Below are 23,087 nucleotides of genomic sequence, written 5' to 3'. Positions count from 1 at the left end.
GACAAGTGACAGCTGGTTGACAACTGAAACATAGCTAGCTAGGTAGATAAAGTAGTTTTACCTTGCTCTTTCCTCTCGACACCAGAAACTGCTGGCTAGCTAATGTTTGTCTAAATCTGAACAAAAAATTGGGAATATAGCTAACTTCCCTGCCTGGCTAGTCTATGTAAACAATGTTATTAACTTTAAGCAGAATGTTGCTATCTATAACTATTAAGGTATCCCTCCCAAAAATCACAACTTCCTTTCCAAACTTCCTATGGAGGAGTGAGTTCTGAGTGTAGTAAGAATATGAGGGGGGCAGTGTTGAGTTTGTGGGTGTCTCTGGCCCTGTGCTGCTGGGTTCTATGCTGGGCTGGAGGTGTAGAGGGACAGGACACTCCACGTGTCCAGACACAGGTGAGACAGGCTGGACCTGTGACGCATGGGAGAATGGAACAAAGCGTTCATCCACTGTAACGTGAGGACCAGGATTGTACAGTAACGGTAAAATTTCCACCCATTTATCCCATACATCTCTGATTGCAGCTAGTTTGTCTCTTTCACGTCGACCGGGTCTAGTATCACGGTTATCAAAGCGAATCACCCGAGAAATGATGTGAAATTCTTGCAGAGAAATTGTTGCCCGAAATATTGGCCTTCCATTTTCTTCATTCCACAGGCTGGCCTTTGCTTCTCCGTTTGACTTGTACACTCCAGCAAATATCCGCAATCCAATGTACGCCTGCAAGTCAATCCGATCCAGTGGCTTCCAGTTCTCTTGAAACACACGGCTCCCCTCCAAGTTGGTTGGTCATGTCCAGTACAATCTTCTCTATCTATTAAAAAGAGCTCAAAAGCTGATTGCATATCATGGACTCGAGTGGCAGCAAATCGTGTAGGCCCTGGAACAACTTTGATTACATTGGAAGCTGACAGTCTACCTTGACTTTGTTGTGGTGACGGTGACCATTCTATATTACCATCTTTAGACTAGACTTGTCCTCTCTTCTCTGGATGATGGTTGTTGCATGCTCTCTCTCTCTCTCTCTCATCTGATGGAGGGGATAGTATGGCAGATACCTCCTCTGAAGCCTTTTCACCAAAGAAGAATTCACAGTCTGGAGCATCAACAGCATTGTCCTCCATCTCTGAAATGTCCTCTGTCTCTGAAACCTCTTCTTCTATTTGACTGTCACAGTCCAGAATTTGTGATAAGGCTTCATTGACTGAAAGTCTTTCGGAGCTCATTGTTGACTGTCTGTGTATGAGATCTGCTGCTCTCGCACTGAGAAGGAGAAGCTTGGGAAAGCTCCTTTTCACCCCAAAATAATTATAAAAGTGCAACCAGAACCAGTCAAAACAAAATACATCAAATACACTTGTTTATTTTGGATTTATCTATACACATGAAAGCCTCCGGGTCAAAATGACCTCCAACATCATGTTTTTATACACAATCTAGACAGACATTCCACAACACATCAGTGTGTCCCCATTTTGAAGTGAGGTTCATGACCCTGAATGAGGAAAAGTCATTTCATTTCATGGAGAAAAAGAGAGGTTAACTAGTATTTTAGACAACTCAAACGTGGAAATGGGTCAAATTGACCCGCAACATAATAGCAAGGCTGGATATCTCAGAGTAGGCTTGCTTGAGTAATTAATACCAATAACATGCCTTTGACTCCCTGATCTGCACAGAAAGAACGTGACCTATTCTCTGATCAATGTGTGTGCGTCACAAAAATATATCAGAATAAATGTAAAACCATCATGAGACATGAATAGAAGAGCACAAAGAAAGTATTATTCTTTTAATATAAAAAGTGCTACAAAAATGCAGTTACAATATTGTCTTTCAGCACGGGACAGAATTAAAGTTGTTTTTTATTTCCCACAATTTGAATAATGCCTTGTAGCTATGATTGTGTATTTACAAACTGTAATTTGTTACTTTAGCAATTTAATACAATTTAGTAATCATCAAACTTGTAATCAAAGGTGTAGTCCTCTGTGGGCTCTAACTCCTGGATTTCTGTGAGGATCTCGGCCTGCGTGGGCTCTGTGTACGAACTCTCCACAGGGAACCACGAGTCATACCAGGAAGTAGTGCTCTCGGTCACCAGCTCCGCCGTCGTCGTGGGGGCCAGTGTGGTGGTCGTGGTGGCAACGGTCGTGGTGGTGGAGAGGTTGGCCCTGAGTCTCCGCAGGCGCAGCTGGCGCAGGCGCATCATCCGTAAGCGGCGGAGATTCTTAGCATTCTGGGAGTCGGCCACCCTGCCACCGGTGTCCGTCTTTGTGGTGTTCATGCTGCCGACGGCTCCACCACTGATGTCAATTCCTGCCTGGGGCGGTGCCTTGGTGACAAGCCGTATTGGCCTCTTTCCGTGGAGGTCCATGATCTGCTTGATGCGATCCCAGTTGGACTTGGCCAGTGTGAAGCTGCAGGGGGTGGCCCCGGAGTCGTAGCCCACCATGCACAGCCGGATCTGGGGAGTGTGGCCGTCAGCGCGGGCCATCACACGGTACTCCCCAGGGTTCAACAACCGCCAGTAGTCTCCGGCTGCAGCTATGGGGGGGGGGGAGATAGAGACAGATGAAGAGGGGGTGAGAAAGGGAGGGAGCAGAAAGAGAGAGCGAGAGGATCAGAAATTTCATGTTATATAATCATTTTGGAAGGAACTACCATGTACATTTGTCTTTGGTCTTCCTCTGCGATGTGCTGTGTGTGTGTGTGTGTGGTTAAATGCAGGTTTACCAGTCTTGACGTCGTGCTTGATACCTTCCACAGAGATGGTGGCATTGGCCAGAGGTTTGCCCTCCATGTCCCTCACTATACCCTTTATCCCACGATGCACCTGGCACAGGAAACAGAACCTCTATCAGGGCTCAACGCTCAGATGACATCACTGGGCGCAATTCAATCAAGTACAGCATTTACTCAGTGGCATATAAGGAAAGGGGGATTCCTAGTCAGTCGTACAACTTAATGACTTCAACTGAAATGTATCTTCCGCATTTAACCAAACCCCTCTGAATCAGAGGTGCGGGGCGCTGCCATAATCGACATCCACGTCTTCAGCACCTGGGGAAGAGTGGGTTACTGCCTTGCTCAGGGGCAGAACAACATATTTTTACCTTGTCAGCTCAGGTATTCGATCCAGCAACCTTTCGGTTACTGGCCCAACACTCTAACCACTAGGCTACCTGCCACCCTTACTTTCTTGGGGCCCTGAATATAGACTGGTTTTCATCAAGCTGTCCGCTCAAGAGGAAGCTTCTTACTGTAACCAGTGTCTGTAACCTGGTTCATGTATTTAATCAACCTACCAGGGTGTTTACAAACACTACACGAACAAGATCATCCACATGTATCGATCACATTTTTACTAATACTGTAGAACTTTGTTCTAAGCTGTATCCGTACCCATTGGATGCAGTGATCACAATATAGTGGCTATATCCAGGAAAGCCAAAGTTCCAACAGCTGGGATTAAAATAGTGTATAAGAGATCATACAAAATATTTAGCTGTGACTCATGTGGATGATGTTAAAAATATTTGTTGATCTGATGTGATTAATGAGGAGCATCCAGATGCTGCAGTTGATGAATTTATGAAATTGCTTCTTCCAATTATTGATAAACATGCACCTGTTAAGAAACTGACTGTTAGAACTGTTAAGGCTCCATGGATTGATGAGGAATTGAAAAACTGTATGGTTGAAAGAGATGGGCAAAAGGAGTGGCTAATAAGTCTAGCTGTACATCTGACTGGATTACTTACTGCAAATTGAGAAATTATGTGACTAAACTCAACAAAAATAAGAAACTTTATTATGAAGCCGAGATCAATGATATAAAGAATGATGTAAAAAACTTTGGAGTTCTTTAATTAAAATTATGGGCAGAAAGACAAATTCAACTCCATCTTTCATCAAATCAGATGGCTTATTCATCACAAAACCATTTGATGTTGCCAATTATTTTAATGATTATTTCATTGGCAAGGTGGGCAAACTTAGGCAGGAAATGCCCATGACAAACAGTGAGCAATTATATTCATGCATAAAAAAACAAATTATGAAAGAAAAGCAGTGCAAGTTTGAATTTTGTAAAGTTAGTGTGGGAGAGGTGAAAAAAGTATTGTTAATGATCAATAATGACAAACCTCCTGGCATTGACAACTTAGATGGAAAGCTACTGAGGATGGTGGCTGACTCTATAGCCACTCCTATCTGTCATATTTTTAATCTGAGCCTAGAGGAATGTCTTTGTCCTCAGGCCTGGGGGGAAGCCAAAGTAATTCCGCTACCCAAGAGTGATAAAGCGGCCTTTACTGGTTCTAACAGCAGACCTATAAGCTTGCTGCCAGCTCTAGCAAACTGTTGGGAAAAAAATTGTGTTTGACCAAATACAATGCTATTTCTCTGTAAACAAATTAACAACAGACTTTCAGCATGCTTATAGAGAAGGGCACTCAACATGTGCTGCACTGACACAAATGAGGAATGATTGGTTGAAAGAAATTGATATTAAGAAGATTGTGGGGGCTGTACTGTTAGATCTCAGTGCAGCCTTTGATATTATTGACCATAACCTGTTGTTGAAAAAACGTAAGTGCTATGGCTTTTCAACCTCTGCCATATCGTAGATTCAGAGCTATCTATCTACTAGAACTCAAAGGGTTTCTTTAATGGAAGCGTCTCTAATGTCAAATATGTAAAGTGTGGTGTACCGCAGGGCAGCTCTCTAGGCCCTCTACTCTTTTCTATTTTTACCAATGACATGCCACTGGCATTAAACAAAGCATGTGTGTCCATGTATGCTGATGATTCAACCATATACGCATCAGCAACCACAGCTAATGAAGTCACTGAAACCCTTAACAAAGAGTTGCAGTCTGTTTTGGAATTGTTTGCCAGTAATAAACTGGTCCTGAACATCTCTAAAACTAAGAGCATTGTATTTGGTACAAATCATTCCTTAAGTGCTAGACCTCAGCTGAATCTGGTAATGAATGGTGTGGCTGTTGAACAAGTTGAAGAGACTAAATTACTTGGCGTTACCTTAGATTGTAAACTGTCATGGTCAAAACATATAGATTCAATGGTTGAAAAGATGGGGAGAGGTCTAGCCGTAATAAAGAGATGCTCTGCTTTGTTGACACCACACTCCAAAAAGCAAGTTCTGCAGGCTCTAGTTTTGTCTTATCTTGATTATTGTCCAGTTGTGTGGTCCAGTGCTTCAAGGAAAGACCTAGTTAAGCCGCAGCTGGCCCAGAACAGAGCGGCTCTTAATTGTAATCTGAGGGCTGATATAAATACTATGCAAGCCAGTCTCTCCTCAACTCTTAGCCAAGAGAGACTGGCTTGCATAGTATTTATATCAGCCCTCTGATTACAATTAAGAGCCGCTCTGTTCTGGGCCAGCTGCGGCTTAACTAGGTCTTTCCTTGAAGCATCACTTCTTCTTTTTATAAGAAACATTAATGTGCTGAAAATCCCAAATTGTTTGCATAGCCAACCTACACACAGCTCTGACACACACACTTATCCCACCAGACATGCCACCAGGGGTCTTTTCATAGTCCCCAAATCCAGAACGAATTCAAGAAAACATACAGTATTATATAGAGCCATTATTGCATGGAACTCCATTCCATCTCATATTGCTCAAACAAACAGCAAACCTGGTTTCAAAAAACGGATAAAGCAACACCTCGCAGCACAATGCCTCCCCCCTATTTGACCTAGATAGTTTGTGTGTATGTATTGATATGTAGGCTACGTGTGCCTTTATAAAAATGTATGTAGTTCTGTCCTTGAGCTGTTCTTGTCTAATGATGTTCTGTATTATGTCATTCTGTATTATGTTTCATGTTTTGTGTGGACCCCAGGAAGAGTAGATGCTGCTTTTGCAACAGCTAATGGGGCTCCTAATGAAATACCAAAATACCAAATACCAAACGTTCATAAAATAACATAAAGTAACAAAAGGCACAGTAAAATACATTTAATTGATGTTGTCTTTGTAGTGTGTATTCTGACCTGTTCTATGAAGGACAGTAGTGCCTCTCGGTTGTTCTCCCACTCCAGAGGCAGCTCACTCTCGTGCGGAAACTTGTCACAGCCCAGGAAGACGGACAGCTCAAAGCAGTTAGTGTGCAGGTAGCTGAAGTCATTCATACCTGGGGGTTTAAATCACGAGGGAAGTATAAAACATGAGATAGTGTTAATTAGGAGTTTCTTAACGCTTTCTGCTTCTCTCTCTCTCTCTCTCTCTCTCTCTTTAACCCGATTCTTCATACTTCTTTCTTCCGCTCTCTGTCACACCCTGATCTGTTTCACCCATCTTTGTGCTTGTCTCCACCCACCTCCAGATGTCGCACATCTTCCCCATTATCCCCAGTGTATTTATACCTGTGTTCTCTGTTTGTCTGTTACCAGTTCGTTTTGTTTCGTCAAGCATACCAGCGTTTTCCCCATGCTCCTGTCTTGCTCTAGTTCCTGTTTCCCCGGTTTTGACCATTCTGCCTGCCCTGAGCCTGCCTGATGTTCTGTACCTTGTCACGCCACCCTGGATTACTGACCTCTGCCTGCCTTTGACCTGTCATTTGCCTGCCCCACTGTTTTTTGTAATAAACTTTTGTTACCTCAGAACTGTCTGCATCTGGGTCTTCTCCCGAGCATTGATACTATCTCTCCTATCTCTCTCTCTGCCGCGCCCTCCTTCAGACTCCTCTCTTCTCTCGCCTCTCCTCCACTCTTCCCGTCTTTCCCCGTCCCCCATTGACACTCACTCCCCACCACAGGTTTCCAGCTGGCCCTGTTGATGATGCCCTGACCCCCAGAGATGTCGTCGGTGTGGCAGGAGCCCCGCTGGGTCTCCGTCATGGTCAAGTGGCTGTGGGCGTACGCCATGGCCAGCCAGCGGAACATGGTGTCGTCTGCCGTCTCCCGTAGTGCGTCCCCGTTCTGACGCTGCATCCGGGCCCACGTTTCCTCGTTCATCTCATGGTCCATACCGGGTCGAGACCCACGCCGAGACCCCAACGTCTGTTGAAAGACACAGGAATCAGATTATGTTAATGTAATAGAAGATAGCAGGGCTGGAAATGAGATCCTGTGCAGATTAAAATCTATGGGTACGTCTGAAATTCCCTAGATAAAGATTCCCAATATAGGATACTACTTTTCCTGCTTTATCTTATTTCAGTCACAACCGAACCCACCCCTGCAGCCTTTGGAGGCCGCTGCATATCAAACGGGTACGCCACCACTTTTTCTCCCCCCTGCAAATTGGCTCCCAACACAAATGGGGTCCGCTCCATCCAGTTAATGACAGCTTTGGTCTCCAGGGCAACCTACAAAAAGAGGGAGAGAGAGAGAAAATAGAGATGTAACCCCAGAAATTCAAACTGTAGTATAATTGGAAATTGCGAGAGAGAGAGAGAGAGAGAGAGAGTGAGACAAAGCGAGAGAGAAAATAGAGACTAATTGGAAATTGAGCAGTACAAAATCAATAACAGAAACAACAACAACGCCTCGAGCCCAAACACCCACAGAGCCATTGAGGAAGTTCTCTGGGAGTGGGATGTGGTGATTGGGTACAATGCGTGGGACCCAACCCCTGTCCTCTGCCCCCCACAGAACACTGTTGAGGTCCGGGAAGTTCTGGAAGATATCGTATCCCTCCTCCGTCCAGTGGCCCAGACCCCAGTTCCCCATCTCAGAGCCCTGATGACGAGAGAGGAGAGGTGAGAAAATGCAATCTCTATTGGAGAGATCATTGCAAATACACTTCTTAGAGCCGGCAGTTTGGGACTAGGGGGGAGAGAAATTAGTTATGGAAAGGACATTATGTAGTGTTACATTGGTTCCAGTTTCATCAATTAATATATATCCCTTGTTGGAGCATCTTTCTGGAATGAGCCCAGGTCCCTCACCATCTCGTAAGCCAGTTCGTAGGCGTCTGGGTTGAGTGAGGGAACCAGGTGTATTCTCACACCCTCCACCAGGCGGCGCACTCGGGGGTTGTCGTCATTGTACTCCTTACACATGAACTGCATCAGCAGGAGGAGCAGCTCCCGCCCCAGCACCTCATTGCCATGGAGACCCGCTGTGTAGCGGAACTCCGGCTCACCTGTTGAGTAAGATGATGTCTTTATGTGACAGTGTCTTGTGATCACTTAGTATGTGTGCGAGTCCCGTTGCTGTATGGCTCACCTATTACACACACACACACACACACACACACACACACACACACACACACACACACACACACACACACACACACACACACACACACACACACACACACACACACACCTGTCTGGTGTTCCCCGGGGTTGTCAGAGATCTCCATGGCGTACATCTTCAGGCCAGCAGAACTCTTTCCAATGTTATAGATCCTTGTGATGTTAGGACACTCCTCATTTATCACCTTCATCATCTGGGATGGAGAGAGGGAGGGAGGAGAGAGAGAGAAGGGAGGTGGGAGAGAGGAAGTGAGGAGAGAGATGTGGGAGTGATGGAGGGAGGGAGATGGGAGTGATCGAGTGAGAGATGGAAAGATGGAGGGAGCGAGGAGAGTGATGTGTTAGGTGGGCGTGATGGAGGAGGAGAGGGAGCAGGAGGAGAGAGTGGCAGAGGAGGAGAGAGAGAGGAGAGGGATGAGGGAGAGATGAAAGAGGGACAGTGGCTATCTCACCTGACATACCCACCTGTGCCCCACTCTCATTTCAGACTCACCTGTCTCATGTCCTTATAGTTGTGGTGTCTGTAGTCCAGGTCGTCTGTGGGGTGGACCTCATTCTCACTACGGAAGCTGCCTGCGGGGAGTGAAGGGAGGACAAACTTTGGAAGCATGTGGTGGAATTCATATGGAAGATATCATTCATAGGAGAGTAACGGGGATGGTTGTGGCCGTGATGATGATCATTTTAGAAGTTCTGGAGGTGATGGAGTTCGGGATGTGATGAGGTTCTGGAGTTTTTGGAGGGGATGTTCTCACTGATGTGATGGGGTTATGTATTGTATTGTACTCACTTGGCAGTTGGCAGGCCATGACCTCAGCTCTGAGACACAGGCTACCGTTCCAGCTCTGGGGAAGGATACGGATGTAACGTGCCGCGATTGGCCAATCAAACTGCACCATCACTGGAGTGTCCCTATCCACATTGCCATAGAACAACTGGAGGGATGGAGAGGGGAAAGATTAGAGAGGAGGAAAGTTGAGAGATAAATTGGATAATAAATTGGCAGCTGCACTGACCAATCTTAAGAGGTTACTCACCCACTCAGCATAGCCATCGTGGAGCACCGTCCAATCACGACTGTCGTTACTGAAGGACACGTGGAACGTGGACACAAAATCTTCCCTGAAAAACAGAAAGAGAGAGAGAGAGAGAGAGAGAGAGAGAGAGAGAGAAAGAGACTTTACAAGTCATACGAATATCCAAATTGTGTAATCTTTAACATTCATAGTGCCAGTTGATTCCACAGGAAATATTAAATGTCCTATTACTTTTTCCCTATAATCACTTTTGCAGCATTCTGCTTATCTAATGGATAAAAAAACCTATTGATGTGTATGTTGTTTGGTTTAGATTAATTTCATGTGTTGTTCATTTCAAATCAATTGTGCAGGCTAATGGGGATTCCAACTGGCCCTGGCTGTCTGAACGGTGCAGTGACCCCAGGGCAGTGATCCCGGACAGCAGGACTTACGCTGAGTCTGAATTCCTGCCCTGTACAATGACCCCAGTGAACTCCACCTCTCTGCGAGCGTCCACCTCAAACCAGTGGTTATGCTCCTCTGGCTCTGCGCACCACGCACCCCCATACACACCGTCGTCATCACCGGAACTCTGGTGAGACAAAATAATCCACTCACTGGTCAATCATGCAGCATCCCCTAAAGATATAACTGAGGAGATAGTTGGAAGGAAAAGCTCCCTAGGTTGGAATGAACCTTGAGAGGAACCTGTGCCCATTTTCCAGTACTATGGTGGCAAGATGGCGCCGACAGACATGGCAGCTCTGCTTCTAGCTCCTAAGCAACTTTGCAATATTTAGTATTTTGTGTTATTTCTTACATTATTAGCCCAGAACATTTATTGTGTTATTGCATGCAGCCAAAAATAACTTTTTGGATATCAGAGTGACGGTAACTCACCAGTATTACGACCAGGAATAGGACTTTACCAAATTGGATCCTTTGTTCATACCCCCCAGGGCAATTGAACTTATCCCAAGTTAAGTTCAATTGCCGCTCCAAGACGCCGGCGGCGGAGAAGAGGTATTCGGAGTGGGCTTCTAGTTCGACTCAGGAGGCGTGCACATCATCCACCACTTCCAAGTATATTACTCGCTAATGTTCAGTCTCTGGACAATAAAGTAAATGAGCTCAGGGCGAGGATCTCCTTCCAGAGAGCCATCAGGGACTGTAACATACTCTCTTTCACGGAATCATGGCACTCTCGGAATATACTGTCCCCGTTCATACAGCCAGCTGGGTTCTCAGTACATCGTGCAGACAGGAATAAAGAACTCTTCGGGAAGAACAAGAGCGGTGATGTATGTTTCATGATTAATAACTACTTATGGCGTGATTGTGATAACATAAAGAAACTCAAGTCCCTTTGTTCACCCAACCTAGAATACCTCACAATCAAATGCAGACCGTATTACCTCCCAAGAGAATTCTCTTTGGTTATAGTCACAGCAGTGTATATTCCCCCTCAAGCCACGACGGCCCTCAAGGACCTACAATGGACATAATGCAAACTGGAAACCACATATCCTGAGGCCGCATTTATTGTAGCTGGAGATTTTAACAAAGAACATTTTAGGAAAACACTACCAAAGTTCTATCAACACATTTGCTGTAGTACTCGCTCTGGTAAAACACTCCCCCTTTTGAAATACCTACAAGGCCCTCCCTCGCCCTCCCTTCAGCAAATCAGATCCGAACTCCATTTTACTCCTTCCTTCCTATAGGCAGAAACTCAAACAGGATGTACCCGTGCTAAGGTCTATTCAGCGCTGGTCTGACCAATCGGAATCCATGCTTCAAGATTGTTTTGATCACGCAGGCTGGGATATGTTCCGGGTAGCCTCTGAGAATAACATTGACGTATACACGGACACGGTGACTGAGTTCATCAGGAAGAGTATAGGGGATGTTGTTCCCACTGTGACTATTAAAACCTACCCAAAGCAGAAAACATGGATAGATGGCAGCATTCGCGCAAAACTTTGCGCAAAAGCGTGATCCATCGCATTAACAATAGCAAGGTGACTGGGAATATGGTCGGATACAAACAGTGTAGTTATCCCCTCCGTAAGGCAATCAAACATGCAAAACGTCAATACAGAGACAAAGTGGAGTCGCAATTCAACGGCTCAGACAAGAGACAATCACAGATTACAAAGGGAAAACCAGCCACGTCGCGTACACCAACGTATTGCTCTCAGACAAGCTAAACACCCTTTTCACCCGCTTTGAGGATAACACAGTGCCACCAACGCAGCCTGCATCCAAGGACCATGTGCTCTCGTTCTCCGTGGCCGATGTGAGTAAGACATTTAAGCGTGTTAACCCTCGCAAGGCTGCCGGCCCAGACGGCATCCCTAGTCGCGTCCTCAGAGAATGAGCAAACCAGCTGGCTGGAGTGTTTACGGACATATTCAATCTCCCCCTATCCCAGTCTGCTGTCCCCACGTACTTCAAAATGTCTACCATTGTTCCTGTACCCAAGAAAGCAAAGGTAACTGAACTAAATGACTATTGCCCCGTTACACTCACTTCTGTCATCATGAAGTGCTTTGAGAGGCTAGTTAATGATCATATCACTTCTACCTTACATGACACCCTAGACCCACTTCAATTTGACCCAATAGATCCACAGATAAAGCAATCGCCATCGCACTGCACTCTTCTATCCCATTTGGACAACAGGAATACCTACGTAAGAATGCTGTTCATTGACTATAGCACAGCCTTCAACACCATAGCACCCTCCAAGCTCATCATTAAGCTCGGGGCCCTGGGTCTGCACCCCGCCTTGTGCAACTGGGTCCTGGACTTGCTGACGGGCCGCCCATATGGTGGTGAAGGTAGGAAACAACACCTTCACTTCGCTGATCCTCAACACAGGGACCCCACAAGGGTGCGTGCTCAGCCCCCTCCTATACTCCCTGTTCACCCATGACTGCTTGGCCACACACGCCTCCAACTCAATCATCAAGTTTGTAGAATACACAACAGTAGTAGGCCTGATTACCAACAATGGAAACCGCAGAGGGAGCAAGCCCCTATCCACATCGATGGGACCGCAGTGGAGAAGGTGGAAAGCTTCAAGTTCCTCCGCGTACACATCACTGACAATCTGAAATGGACTACCCACACAGACAGTGTGGTGAAGAAGGCGCAAAAGTGCATCTTCAACGGCAGGAGGCTAAAGAAATTTGGCTTGGCCTGTAAGACCCCCACAAACTTTTACTGATGCACAATTGTGAACATCCTGTTGGGCTGTGTCACCGCCTGGTACGGCAACTGCACCACCCACAGCCGCAGGGCTCTCCAGAGGGTGGTGCGGCGCATTACCGGGGGCACATTGCCTGACCCCCAGGACACCTAGATCACCCAATGTCACAGGAAGGCCAAAAATAACATCAAGGACATCAACCACCCGAGCCACGGCCTGTTCACTCCGTTATTATCCAGAAGGCAAGGTCAGTACAAGCGCATCAAAGCTGGGACAGAGAGACTGAAAAACAGCTTCTATCTCAAGGCCATCAGACTGTTAAATAGCCATCACTCGCCGGCTACCACCCAGTTACTCAACCCTGCATCTTCGAGGCTGCTGCCCTATATACATAGACATGGCCACTTTAATAATGGAACACTAGTCACTTTAATCATGTTTACATACTGCTTTACTCATCTCATATGTATATACTGTATTATATTCTACTGTATTTTAGTCAATGCCACTCCGACATTGCTCGTCCTAATATTTATGTATTTCTTGATTGCATTCTTTTACTTTTAGATTTGTGTGTATTTGTGTGAATTGTTAGATACTACTGCGCTGTTGGAGCTAGGAACACCAACATTTTGGCTACACCCGCAATAACATCTGCTAAACACGTGTAAGTGACCAATAACATTTTATTTTATTTGGTGTCCAGTATGTAGTATTCTAAGTATATCTGCAGTACTATGGTGTGTATGTTCTGTGTGTATATTATGTAGTATATATTATACAATACAGTGTGTACCTGCATGTGGAGCAGAGAAACCGTGGTGAGACTGAGACAAGGCAATACTATGGTGTAGTACTGTGTATCTCTATACTATAGTGTAGTATAGTATAGTGTACTCTGTGTACCTGCATGTTGAGCCTGCCTCTCTGAGCTGAGAAGCCGTGGTGAGACTGAGATGAGGCCAGCAGCTGGTCATCATCAACACGATGGGACTCCAGGCCTAGAGGAGGACATTCTGGGAAAACCAAAGAAAACAACTGAAACCTAATGGGACACACACCAAAACAAAACAGTTCAGCCAGCCACGCTAAATGTTTTGGTCTGTAGTCGTCAAGAGCAACAGGCTAAAAACACAGTCCAATACTGACCACATCTTACACAAATAAACACAGGCACGCACACTCACCCACAAACACACACAATGCTTTTTTGAATTCTGTTCTGAAAGGGCTAAAAGGGAATGGTTGTTTTCAAGTGCGGCAAAACGTTTTTGCTTTCTCATAGCATTCTTTTTCCTTTTTATGAGGTCTCGGAGGCCATAACACGAGTCTCCGATCTGGTACTTGGAAGAGAAAGAGAGAGTGAGAAAGAGAGAGAACAGGCTAGTCATCTCCTAGTCTGACTGTACAGTAAACATCTATTTCTGGCCGGTCCAGAAGGCTGATTGGGGAGAGAACAAGGTTACTACAGGAAACAGGAGAAAACAGCATTCCAACAGTATCTAACTGCGACAGATAAACACTCACATATCAAACACTGTGACCGAGACATTTACTGCAGGGAAGGCTTGGGAGTATAGGGTTAGGGGTTCAAGTAAAGTTGAAGCTGATCATTGATGAATACGATTATGAGGTATTGAGGGGATTTTCTTACTCTTGGACTCGGCGTGTAACGGGATCTGCCTCAGCCTCTCCGCCTCTTCCTCTTCCCACATCTTCCTCAGCCGCTCCACTGTGGTGCAAGACACCGCCATTACTCTCCAGCTCAGCAAGCATCAAATACTGTACTTTCATATGTTCTGCCGGTATAGCACTGCACAGTTACTGCCATTCCATTTCCCTCCAATAAGTCTGCATATTCTCATAAACAGATGGCTCAGTTTACTCTATGAAACTAGACTGACAGGCCTACACTGAGTGGTGAATTTATCTCCACTTTACATCATCAAATGTACACTTGAAATCTCTCAGCCTGCTCTGCACACACTCAAAATGAACCCCAACCCCCCTCCTACCCTCCCTCCCTTCTTCCCTCTCTTCATCCCTCCCCCCTTGTCTGTCTCACGGATACTGAGGCCCAGGGCCCCAACACGTGACAACAGCTGTTTTGATAAACCCTATTCATTTCCTTATCGCTCTCCCTCCCTCTCCCCCTTTCTCTCTTTCTCAATCCTCCCCATTCTCTCTCCAACAGCCACATGGAGATGGACTTCTCTCCTTCCACTCCCCGACATTGACAACGTCGCAATCCACAGGCTATAACATACCGTGTCCCAGAAACAACCCAGTCGTCTAAGTGATGAATTAACACATACGGGTGTCCTAAAGGGACAGAGCTACAGGGTTCTCCCTGACAGAAAGATCAAAGGGATTCAGACCTTTTTCCTCCTTCTCCTTGCGAGCTTTCTCTGCCTCCTCCTCTAGCTTCTTAGCTGCCACTGTGGAAAGAGAGAGAGCAGAGGTTAGACGTTACAGGGGGGAGTGCTCTTACAGAGCATGATAAATAACCAGGCAGACAGGTGGAGTACCTACAATCTGCATAATCATACTCTTCGTACCAGGGCATGGGCGGCACGGTGGTTTCCTCTGAAAGAAAAACACATTTATTTGTGTGCGTGTTAAATAAACGCAAAATAAACGATTGAAAATAGTACTGTAATTTGTTACGTGACGGGATTGGCTGTTACCTGGTACATACATAATGACCTCGGTGGTGGTCCTCTCTCTGTCAGCTGTAAACAGACAGTTTAGATGTCTTAGAGGGCTGAGCAACAACAGTTTTCTGTTTCTGTACTCGACATGAACGTGTTTCCTCTCAACTGTCACGAACATTAGGCTTTGGCAACATTAGTGTCTTGCTTTTTTTTGTCATTTCTTATCGATGCCGTATGACCATAATCTCTGCCAAGCTGAACTCATGCGTCAAAACAGAGAAGATTGGATTGAAAGTGACTGTTGAGTCATGTCAGACGCACGCTTGGCATCCCAGTAATCTTGGTCATGCTCTGTCAGAGTCTTGGAGTCAGTAGAGGGAGGTGTGGGCCCCGAGGGTCTCCTGTCTACTGGGCAGAAAGAACACAAACACAAACCCCAACGCAAAGTCAACAGAGAACTATTGGCTACGAAACCTGCACATTGCGAATGAACGAGATTATACTGAAACGTTACATGAACGTGACCCTGCTTGTTTTCGAAGGTCTAACGTGAAAAGAGCCAGCTCATAGCACAGAGATAAGCTGATTTTTCATATGTGATCCCGTTGCCTTATATCAAACCATCTCTTACCCTGGCCTGGCTCTTGAGGCTCCTCGGGAGTCACAGGTGGAATCACTGCAAAGACAGATCTGTTAAGTCACCGACCGTTCTATTCAGTCACAAACCAACGCACTGCATTTAAAGACCAGCTGCACTAAAAGACTAATGCAATATTGTAAAGCATCTTTGGGTCCTAGAAAAGCACTGTATAAATCAAATACACATCTGTAACATCCTTATTAAAGCCTCTGTATAAGTACATCTATCCCAGCCCAGCTCAATCAGCAGTTTCTCCTCCTCTTCCTCCAGAGTGGGTTTTTTGGCCACCGGCTCCACCCCCTCGTCCTTCCTTCCAGTCGTCTTGGAGGCCTTCGTGGCTTTGGGCTTGGTGACCTTGGGTGCCTTGGTGGCTTTAGGTGCCTTGGTAGCCTTGGGCTTCTTGGGTGCCTTGGTGGCTTTAGGTGCCTTGGTAGCCTTGGGCTTCTTGGGTGCCTTGGTGGCTTTCGGTGACTTGGGGGCTTTCTGCTTCTTGGCTTTGGCCTCCCTCTCTGCAGCTTTCTTTGCCCTGGCTGAAGAGAGAGAGAGAGGGAGAGAGATAGAGAGAGTGTGAGAAAAAGCGTTCAATTAAAAATGACCACCACCATTACTACACCCTAGCTCCATCCAGAAAATTAGAGAAAGAGAATAAAAGGTTGGAACAGAAGACGGGACCACTAACTACAGCAGGAGACAGAGAGAAATCTCTCCACAGGTATCCCTTTGCCCTCTCTTTCCTTCTCTTCTCTTTCCTATTTCCCGAAGGACAGGCCTGAACACATTCCCCCTCTCCCACAGGGTTCAATGGTTCAGCAATGAAGAGGAACCCTTGTACGGACAGACAGGGTCAGCCAGGCCACTGCTTTGTTTTGGTTTGCAGGCCAGTCAGCCAGCTGGCCAAGCTCAAACCCACTGTGTTGACGGTCCTTCAACTCTCTGAGTGTCGACAGCTGTCCAACTGTTCCTGGTTGGTTCGTTGTGGCTTGTGGATCATGCTTCATTAATGGTATAATAATTTACACTTCAGTCCCCGCACCAAGCAATAAGTTGAGTTGTAGAGCTACAGTGCTCACCCAGGAAAGTATTGTGGAATACTACTATCTCATATAATGATTTAAAATCAGTTTACTTATGGTTAACAGACATTGTTTTTAAACTAGTTTGTAATCAAAAGTGTTCAGAGACTTGCCATACTCAGAGACACTGCAGCTGTGGAAAGAGACTACTCAACCATTGCCATCCATGTAATTGCCCTCAGACTAGCAGGCAGACACAGGACTGTAACAGACAGAGTAGTAACATAACTATCCCCAGACTAGCAGACAGACACAGGACTGTAACACACAGAGTAGTAGCATAACTATCCCCAGACTAGCAGACAGACACAGGACTGCAACATACAGAGTAGTAGCATAACTATGCCCAGACTAGCAGACAAACACAAGACTGTAACACACAGAGTAGTAGCATAACTATCCCCAGACTAGCAGACAGACACAGGACTGTAACACACAGAGTAGTAGCATAACTATCCCCAGACTAGCAGACAGACACAGGACTGTAACAGACAGAGTAGTAGCATAACTATCCCCAGACTAACAGACAGACACAGGACTGTAACAGACAGAGTAGTAACATAACTATCCCCAGACTAGCAGACAGACACAGGACTGTAACACACAGAGTAGTAGCATAACTATCCCCAGACTAGCAGACAGACACAGGACTGTAACAGACAGAGTAGTAGCATAACTATCCCCAGACTAGCAGACAGACACAGGACTGTAACAGACAGAGTAGTAACATAACTATCCCCAGACTAGCAGACAGACACAGGACTGTAACAGACAGAGTAGTAACATAACTATCCCCAGACTAGCAGACAGACACAGGACTGTAACAGACAGAGTAGTAACATAACTATCCCCAGACTAGCAGACAGACACAGGACTGTAACAGACAAAGAAGTGCTTGTTTTCTCCCGGTAGACTTCAGCAGACCTGCTCCTGTAGCTCTGTTATGGTTCCATGATCACAGCATTACCTAGCTGTCTAAAATGTAAATGTCAACATCCTCACACACACAGCCAGGCCAGCTAAACACACTGCCCAGGAAACTGTCTGCTCTTTCTCTGTCTACTCACCTTTTCCACTAACCTCCTATTGGTAGGTAAGGATTTTCCTCAAGTGCTGTTAACCAATGAATAAGTGAGAACTCAAGCCTGAAGAAGGCTGTTTTTTCCATGAAGATATGTGGATATCTGAAGGTAAAAACAAGAAAACTCTCCTGGATCCCTGTGAGACATCTTTGGCACTGTGAATCATGCCATTTTTATCACAAGTTAAATACATAAATCAAGCATTTTTTTGTTCATAATTGTATCTCCCTGCAGCATAACCAAATGAAAGATCACTCAGTGGTTCCCGGTTCTGCAAACTCAGCCTTTTTTATTGTAGCCTAATTCTAACAGCCCGGGATGGATTTGGAAAGAACTAGTAGAGTTGTGGCTTTGCAGTGGAAAATGTAATAGTGCACACATTAAACATCAATTCCATTGTTACAACTGGGCCCAGTCATAAATTCTCTCTCCTTACTGTGAAAATGTTTCTGCATTTTACACAAATCTTCTGGAAATTGACGGCCTGGGTATGCAGAAAGATGTTATAATGTATTCAATCAGATAGCCAAACAATGCAATATTTTCACTCAGATAAATGATAGAAAGTGTGAAGCCCAAGATGTGTTGCTTCTGCCATGAAAATGCTGTCAGACTGTTAGTAAGTGTATATCACAGTAACCCTCTCCCTCATCCCTGAATTACTGTAGTGTTAGCCACACATGCGCACACACGCACACAGGCATACATGCAGACACACACGCACCACACACTTACTCACAACCTAACCTAATGTAGAACGCGTGAAAAGACACCTGAGCGGAGTCCCCAGATCCGTTTCTCAGAGATCCGTTTCTCAGGGGAAACGGAAGTTAGGTGGAAAATACTGTATCCTTGAAAACCCGGAAACATACCCTTTCTTCCCACTGAGAGTGAGCACAACTCTGCATCAGCCAAACACCACATGGTTACTAACCGGTGAAATCCACAGTAGGGAGTCTGGACGTCAACAGTCTCACTGAAAACATATTGTTGACGCAATGGAGAGTGTAGAGAAGATGGAGGGGGGGGGGGGGGGAACGTAAAGAGGAGGGTAAAGAGAGAAGGGTTATAAAAAGGAGGATGATGAAGGGATGGAAAGGAAACCCACTGAACCACCCCTTACCACCCTGCTTCTACCCCTTACCACCCTGCTTCTACCCCTTACCACCCCGTAACCCTTACCACCCTGCTTCTACCCCTTACCACCCTGCTTCTACCCCTTACCACCCCGTACCCCTTATCACCCTGCTTCTAGCCCTTACCACCCCGTACCCCTTACCACCCTGCTTCTACCACTTACCACCCCGTACCCCTTACCACCCCGTACCCCTTACCACCCTGCTTCTACCCCTTACCACCCCGTACCCCTTACCACCCTGCTTCTACCCCTTACCACCCCGTAACCCTTACCACCCTGCTTCTAGCCCTTACCACCCCGTACCCCATACCACCCTGATTCTACCCCTTACCACCCCGTACCCCTTACCACCCTGCTTCTAGCCCTTACCACCCCGTACCCCATACCACCCTGATTCTACCCCTTACCACCCCGTACCCCTTACCACCCTGCTTCTACCACTTACCACCCCGTACCCCTTACCACCCTGCTTCTAGCACTTACCACCCCGTACCCCTTACCACCCTGCTTCTAGCTCTTACCACCCCGTACCCCTTACCACCCTGCTTCTACCCCTTACCACCCCGTACCCCTTACCACCCTGCTTCTACCCCTTACCACCCCGTACCCCTTACCACCCTGCTTCTAGCTCTTACCACCCCGTACCCCTTACCACCCTGCTTCTAGCTCTTACCACCCCGTACCCCTTACCACCCTGCTTCTACCCCTTACCACCCCGTACCCCTTACCACCCTGCTTCTACCCCTTACCACCCCGTACCCCTTACCACCCTGCTTCTAGCCCTTACCACCCTGCTTCTACCTCTTACCACCCCGTACCCCTTATCACCCTGCTTCTACCCCTTACCACCCTGCTTCTACCCCTTACCACCCCGTACCCCTTACCACCCCGCTTCTACCATGATCCAGACCAGATGTGTTTGCCATCTACACATGCAAGCACTTACACACACACACACAAGCACACGCACACATGCACACACACACATGCACACTGCTGAACTGGGATGTTTCCCACTGCCTGTGAGAAATTGTGAGTAATTTCTCACAGTAAGATGCTCAAGGAACGACTCGGGCTCCCCCCACACATTGTTCAGTACTATTATTACATATCTAAACTACAGAGAAACAACATTATAGAAAAGTGCTGCAGCTCCGTTACCCTCCTCTCTCAGATCCGATAGCGTCAGGCATGTTGGGTTTGGATGAGACACACCACATTGGTTGGCTCCATGCACACGTGTTTCAGAGGGGATTGTGTGGGAAGCATTCAGCTGGGAGCTCTACTGGACCAGGATCGTCTCTGCCAATGCCTCTGTCAAGGTCTCCGCACATGTTTGTGAACAAGAATCAACAAGGGGAAAACTGGGCCAAGTCTTTGGTAAGTTTGTTCCCAAGAGGTTGTTACAGGGATTGCTGGTTGATGGACCACCATGAAGATACAGTCAAGGAGAGAAAGAGGACAAAAAGAAGAAGAAGAAGAAGAAGAAGAAGAAGAAGAAGAAGAAGAAGAAGAAGAAGAAGAAGAAGAAGAAGAAGAAGAAGAAGAAGAACTGAAGGAGCCACCTCTTACCTGCCTCTACCTCCTCTGGAGATTTCTTCTTCTTTGGTTTGCTCTCCTCCACCTCCACTCCAGGTTCGTCCTTCATAACCTCCTCCCTGTCTTCCTCCACTTCTCTCGCATGAGCCACAGGTCCAGCCTGTCTCACCTGTGTCTGGACACGTGCAGTGTCCTGTCGCTCCATACCTCCAGCCCAGCCCAGAACCCAACAGCACAGGGCCAGAGACACCCACAAACTCAACACTGCACCCCTCATCTTCTTACTACACTCAGAACCAGGACCAGAACTCGCAGTGCAACCTGACCCCAGCTCTAAAAAGGCCTTATCTGCCGTGCAAGAGAAGATTCCTCAGTCACTCTGGTTGCGCCAACGAAACAAAGGCAAGGTTGCAGACCAAATAGGCCAACTAATGTTTCAGTGACGCACAAAATCCTCAGGCCACCCACAGACTCTCACACAGACCAGTCAGAGTAGTCAGCTAACAGATGACCTGCATGTGCTAGATGAGCAACAACAATAGACCATCCAACAGTCCTCAGGTTTAGAAGAAGTCTCAGCCGGAATCAGTCTGTCTTGAAGAGTCTCTACGAGCTTGAAGAGTCTCTATGAGCCAGGAGACTGAAGGAAAGATTGTCGAAATCTTTGGTGTGTAGAAAGTTTTGGTTTGAAGAAAGCTGTGGTGAAAACTTTGGTGTGCAGATGCGTATAGAACTTAGTCCTGTTTGGTGGTGTGTCAAAGAGAGGAGAGGAGGAGGATAGAGCTGTGGGCTCAGGGTTTTTAAGCAGCCTCCTGGCAGAGACCAAGGAAAGGAACCGCAGATGCATGCAGGAGTCTGGAGTCTCAGAAGCAGTTACACAGCACACCTCCTGGCTCCCGTCTGTTCCTCTCCCTCTCACTCCTCCGTAGGCATTCTTCTCTTATCCCCTCTCTCCTCCTCTCCCTCTATTCCCCTCTCCCTCTCTTCACTAAACACAGGGGAGGAGCCTTCCACACTTCACATTCCAGAGGAGGAGAGATAGAGGGAGAGAGAAAAGAGAAAAGAGAAGAATAGTAATGAGAAAAAACTTTTAAAGAATGTTTAGACTCAAAAGTTGACAAGAGTTGACAATTGACAAGGCGTTTGCACAGAAAGACAAAATAGTGAATCCATTTTATCCAGCTAGGTCAACATGTTCAGTGTTCCGGAAAAACAACAGTATTTACACATGAAATGATTTGTTGGAGAGGAAAACTCTTTCCATCTTTAAGAATGTACCCACATCGTGTGGTTGGATATAAGTGCTTCAGCAGACTTGCTAAAAGACTGCACACACACACACACACACACACACACACACACACACACACACACACACACACACACACACACACACACACACACACACACACACACACACACACACACACACACACACACACACACACACACACACACACACACACACACACACACACACACACACACCAAAACAACCCAGCTCAGCTTCACATGCCTCCAAGTCATACAGGAGATGTCAGGACCTATCCCTCTCGCCTACTCTGCTCTCAAGCAGAAAACAGGAGAGAAAGAGAGAGAAAAAAGAGAGAGAAAGTGTGGAAAGGAGAGTGTGAGCTGAAAGTGAATTCCCCCCCCCCAAAATACATGAAGTTACACTGGTTCCCAAAGGTGGGTCGGGACATAGCGGTGAGTTGCAGTCCATTCCTTCAGAGTTATCTGGGTTTCCGGCTAGAAACGTTGAATGAGAAAGAACCTACAGCTTTGCGTTGGTCGATATACTCTTATAACAAAGAAATATGTTCGTTACTATTCATTTGTCATAGACTTGTACCGAAAGTGACTTACAGCTAATACATTTAGTATGACCCCAACTCATGCTGGGACTACTGATTCTAGGGGCCACTGAGTTACAGAGAGTTATTTCTCCTGTGAGAGTAATGGCAGTCAGATGTGCTGTGATGTCTACGCGCTCTATTTCTAGGCCAGATGTGCTGGGATATCTACGTTCTCCATTTCTACTCTGGAGCAGTGAGTCAGACTGCAGAATGTCAGCAGGAGGACATTCCTTTGTATTGCCATGCATCAAAGAGCACATCTGATCTGATGTACAAAGAAACGATAGAAGTCTGCTATTCACAGATCGCCAGAAGTCGGTGAGCATGAATTAAAATGCTATGAACTCGGAGGTAATCCAGCAGTGTATGTACTTAGCTCTACATACCTGGTTATCATATGTTGTACATTTGATCATGTATAAAAGTTATAAATGAATGGGTTGTGAAGTTCTGTACAGTTTATGAGTTGGTAGATACGTCTATGTTGAAGCCTCAAGGACGGAAACATCCCTTCTTCCTTATTACTGTAGCATGTAACCAGTCACCCAATCAGTCATACTGATGTCTGCATTGTATCATCTGTATCTGTGTGTCTCATGGAAAATTGGTAGATTTATTTCCATAAGAT

The 23,087-nt window shown here is 46.2% G+C and overlaps 1 protein-coding gene across 2 annotated transcripts; it reads right to left on the bottom strand.

The window, feature by feature from the left end:
- Positions 1-1,351: 1,351 nt before the first annotated feature.
- On the bottom strand, positions 1,352-21,554 carry LOC129863744 (inactive carboxypeptidase-like protein X2). 2 transcript variants are annotated; one of them, XM_055935977.1, is made up of 21 exons: positions 20,637-21,554; positions 15,993-16,301; positions 15,763-15,807; positions 15,453-15,539; positions 15,165-15,209; positions 15,010-15,063; positions 14,856-14,915; positions 14,132-14,209; positions 13,384-13,493; positions 9,716-9,855; positions 9,282-9,366; positions 9,035-9,179; positions 8,738-8,817; positions 8,315-8,438; positions 7,930-8,126; positions 7,547-7,720; positions 7,216-7,347; positions 6,784-7,039; positions 6,032-6,171; positions 2,741-2,840; positions 1,352-2,551 (listed from the first exon to the last, which is right to left on the bottom strand). In XM_055935977.1, exons 1-21 carry the CDS (start codon positions 20,878-20,880, stop codon positions 1,956-1,958), a joined length of 3,201 nt encoding a protein of 1,066 aa, XP_055791952.1. In that variant the 5' UTR covers positions 20,881-21,554; the 3' UTR covers positions 1,352-1,955. The 2 variants fall into 2 exon arrangements, with proteins under 2 accessions (XP_055791952.1, XP_055791953.1); XM_055935978.1 differs by having other exon boundaries at positions 15,453-15,536.
- Between the last annotated feature and the right edge of the window lie 1,533 nt (positions 21,555-23,087).

Source organism: Salvelinus fontinalis, chromosome 10 (assembly GCF_029448725.1).
Source record: "Salvelinus fontinalis isolate EN_2023a chromosome 10, ASM2944872v1, whole genome shotgun sequence".
NCBI classification, from domain to species: Eukaryota; Metazoa; Chordata; class Actinopteri; order Salmoniformes; family Salmonidae; genus Salvelinus; species Salvelinus fontinalis.
Note: the sequence above shows the minus strand (reverse complement) of the source record. Positions and strands in the feature narration are given on the sequence as shown.